General features: G+C 54.0%; 2 protein-coding genes across 2 annotated transcripts in view; both read right to left on the bottom strand.

The window, feature by feature from the left end:
• PTSG_05605 (uncharacterized protein) overlaps window positions 1-1,769 on the bottom strand; it is a gene marked incomplete at its 3' end in the record, with an annotated part of 3,552 nt that extends 1,783 nt beyond the window's left edge. Inside the window, exons 1-5 of the mRNA XM_004993415.1 lie at window positions 1,617-1,769; window positions 1,419-1,498; window positions 1,001-1,072; window positions 552-821; window positions 184-319 (exon numbers count right to left, since the gene is read on the bottom strand). Of these exons, the coding sequence (XP_004993472.1) occupies window positions 184-319; window positions 552-821; window positions 1,001-1,072; window positions 1,419-1,498; window positions 1,617-1,698 (640 nt within the window). The 5' untranslated portion in view covers window positions 1,699-1,769. The remainder of the gene's footprint in view (window positions 1-183; window positions 320-551; window positions 822-1,000; window positions 1,073-1,418; window positions 1,499-1,616) is intronic.
• Window positions 1,770-1,832: 63 nt separating this feature from the next.
• PTSG_05604 (nicotinamide phosphoribosyltransferase) overlaps window positions 1,833-3,376 on the bottom strand; it is a 3,560-nt gene continuing 2,016 nt past the window's right edge. The window contains exons 6-9 of the mRNA XM_004993414.1: window positions 3,026-3,172; window positions 2,609-2,768; window positions 2,373-2,464; window positions 1,833-2,199 (exon numbers count right to left, since the gene is read on the bottom strand). Coding sequence (XP_004993471.1) covers window positions 2,116-2,199; window positions 2,373-2,464; window positions 2,609-2,768; window positions 3,026-3,172 — 483 coding nt within the window. The 3' untranslated portion in view covers window positions 1,833-2,115. The remainder of the gene's footprint in view (window positions 2,200-2,372; window positions 2,465-2,608; window positions 2,769-3,025; window positions 3,173-3,376) is intronic.

The following is a 3,376-nucleotide window of genomic DNA, read 5'->3' as shown; positions in this document are numbered from 1 at the left end:
TTGAGGCACACACATATACACACACACACACACACACACACACACACACACACACACATACAGGCACAGAGAAAGACACAGAGAAAGACATAGACACACACACACACACACACACACACACACACACACACACACACACACACACACCAACCCACACACGCACACACATCTACCCACACGCACACACAGAGGCATACTTTGCGTGGCCAAAGGGAGTGGAGACGAGCGACTCTGCGGCGATGCCTTGATCGAGCTCAACTTGATCCGGCCCACGCGTCAACACCAGCGAATACACGAACAGCAGCACCCCAAACGGGCCCTGTCACATCCCGCAAGGATTGGGGTCGATGAGGGAGGCAAATACATGCCAAGTGAGCTTTGATAGATGTAACGTAACGGTCAAACACCCCCGCAAGGCACACACTTACACACAGGCACATAAACAACACGCGAGCCACAGACAGACGGATACAGACTTACAAGCACACACACTACCTCATACACACACACACACACACACACACACACACACACTCGCTCTCTCTGCGTACATTGTATGCGTTGAGCATGGAGAGGAGGAACGCCTCTGCGTCGTCCGCGTCGACGTCCATGACAGCAATGTGCTGCTCAAGGAAAGCAATCGGTGCCGTGAGCTCGCTCTCTGGTGGGACAACCTGGTCCCGGCTGGACACGTGCTTAGCATACTTCTCCAGCTCCTCTGCGGGTGCATCGAGGTTGGCGAGGGTGACTTGTCCATCCTCTGTCGGTCGCGCCTGGACGAGGATGTCTGTCAGTGCACGTACTAGTGTGTCCACCACGTCCTGCAGCAGCAGCAACAGCAGTAGCGTCGCAAAGGAGGGATGGGGTGTGGAAGCAGCGAGCGGAAGGATGTGTCAAGGGATTCGGAGTGAATGTGTGAGGCGGTGTGAATGCACGAGATGGCAAGGTATGTGCATGAGCAGCCCTGTATCACTCACTGCGAGCCGCAAGCACAGCTTACTTGAGGGGAGCGCCAGTTGCCTGGAGCATCACCGTCGTCATTTGGAAAGAGCAAGTGCCGCAGCACCATGCCCTGGGTTGATGAAGATGGAGGTGGAGGTGGAGGTGGAGGTAGCGCATTGGTTGGGTAAGGTGAGTAATGGGGCACAAGGCGGTTGGAACAGGGCAGGTGGACACCACGCCCAAACAGGGTGATCGGAACATGGCATAGACACACAAACCCACAGACTGCCAGGCAGACGGACAAGGCCTACAAGACAGACAGACAGACACACACACACACACACACACACAGAGACAGACAGACACACACACAAACATGAACACAGACACACACAGACAGATACATAGACAGACAGACAGACACACACACACAGACAGATACACAGACAGATACACAGACACACACACACACACACCTGTACTGGAGCAATGATACCGCACGGGCCTCCTCGTCGCTGGTGGAGTGCTGTTGGTTCGCTCTCGGCAAACTCAAACCCTAACGCAAAGCGTCCAACCATACCCATCATGTAAGACAGAGCACACTGTAAGCAAACCCCCAAACGCTCCCCCTCCCTCCCCCAGCACGATGCACATGGCTCCACACATGCACGCACCTTGCAGCCAACGGAAGGTGATCTCCCGATCTGTCTTGAGGGTGCCCCATATCACCTCTGTTGCTCGCTGAACCGCAGCCATCTTCTTGTTGTTGTTGTTGCTGGTTCGGGTTTGGTTGTGTCCAATTACTGTCTTCTGGTTTTGCTTTGTTGTGTGTGTGGAAATGACACAGAGACTTTGAATGACGCAAGCCAGCAAGTAAGCAAGCAAGCAAGGTGGGTGTCATGCGCTGTCACGTTTGAGGTGTGCATATGTTCATGCGTGTATGTGCTAGCGGCAGCAAGGGGTGTACAACGTAACGGGTAGATCAGGTGACGAGTCGTATTGGTTGCGTTGGCTGTGTTGGCCCGCGACACCAGTCAGCACAATGAACAGCATGGACTTTAACAAGAGCTACCACGACAAAACAACAACCATCACGACAACAACGACGACAACGAGACGACATGAACATTACACAAGGAACATATGAACAGCAGTCAACGCTGCATGTGGCAACTAGAGGTCTGCGCGCTCCCGCACTTGCGCAAACGTCGTCTCCGTGACCAGCTCGCCGTCCTTGAACACAACTTGCAGCAGATCCTGCACGCCGGGGAACAGGTTGGGTGGATCGCAAAAGGGATTGGATGGTCAGGGTCATTGTGGGCAGGCAATTAATGAACAGAAGATGCGCTGAGACATGCACACACAGACACACAGACACACAGACACACAGACATACATAGACACACACAGACACAAACACACACACACACCTTTGCGGGATCGCCCTTGTTCTGCTGTCGGGTGACGAAGTTGCCCTTGTCATCCTTCTCCAGGGTCAGCCGGCCCTTCTTGCTCGCTTTGCCTGCAGCGAAAACAGGAGCGAAGCGGGCGGCAACAACGTGGTGAGACCAGACAAAGGGGGGTGGGGGCATGACAGCCACACAGACACAGACACAGACACAGACACACAGACACAGACACAGACACACACACGTGCGTGTGGCACCTGGGTCTGTGATTGGGTCCTTGAAGACGTCGCGATCAACGCCGTCAACAGTGATGAAACTGCACTTGAATGCGCACTTCTGAGTGTCGCGGTTGAGTTTCTGCAGGAGAGACCCGCCGCTGCCAAAGGTGACGTTGTCCGCAGACCACTTGGCTTCCTTCTGCTCGCACAAACGGTGGTGATCGGGCGAGGTGTGTGTGTGTGTGTGATGTTGATGATTGGGGGTGATGGTTTGCACGAGCAAAGGCTGCTTGCAAAGTACAAACATATCAGCAGGCAGACAGGCAGACCTACAGACACAGACACACACACACACACACGCACAGACATACACACACAGACACACAAAACAAAACACACACACACACACACACAAACAAACAAACAAACAACGAAGCAGTTGGATGGGGTGCGTACCATGCGTGCGAGGATGTTTTCGAGCGAGTCGAGGGAGATACCGTCGCCCTGGATGAGGCGCAGGTACGGCGGCAGGAGCTTGTACCCTTTGCTGTTCGTCAGCGTCCCAAAGGCCTCCCCAAGCAGCTCGAGGCACTTCACAACAACCTGTTCAGGTTGGTGTGTGTGTGTGCGTGTGCGCGTGTGTTGTGGAGGAGGTGGGATGTTTCAACGGGCGTCGGTGTTGAAAAGTGAGATTGAGAGAGTGGCATCAAAACAACTGCGTGCAAGTGTGTTCACACACACACATACACACACACACACACACACACACACACACACACACACACACACACACACACACACACACAC

Source organism: Salpingoeca rosetta (assembly GCF_000188695.1).
Source record: "Salpingoeca rosetta unplaced genomic scaffold supercont1.13, whole genome shotgun sequence".
Classification (NCBI taxonomy): Eukaryota; class Choanoflagellata; order Craspedida; family Salpingoecidae; genus Salpingoeca; species Salpingoeca rosetta.
Note: the sequence above shows the minus strand (reverse complement) of the source record. Positions and strands in the feature narration are given on the sequence as shown.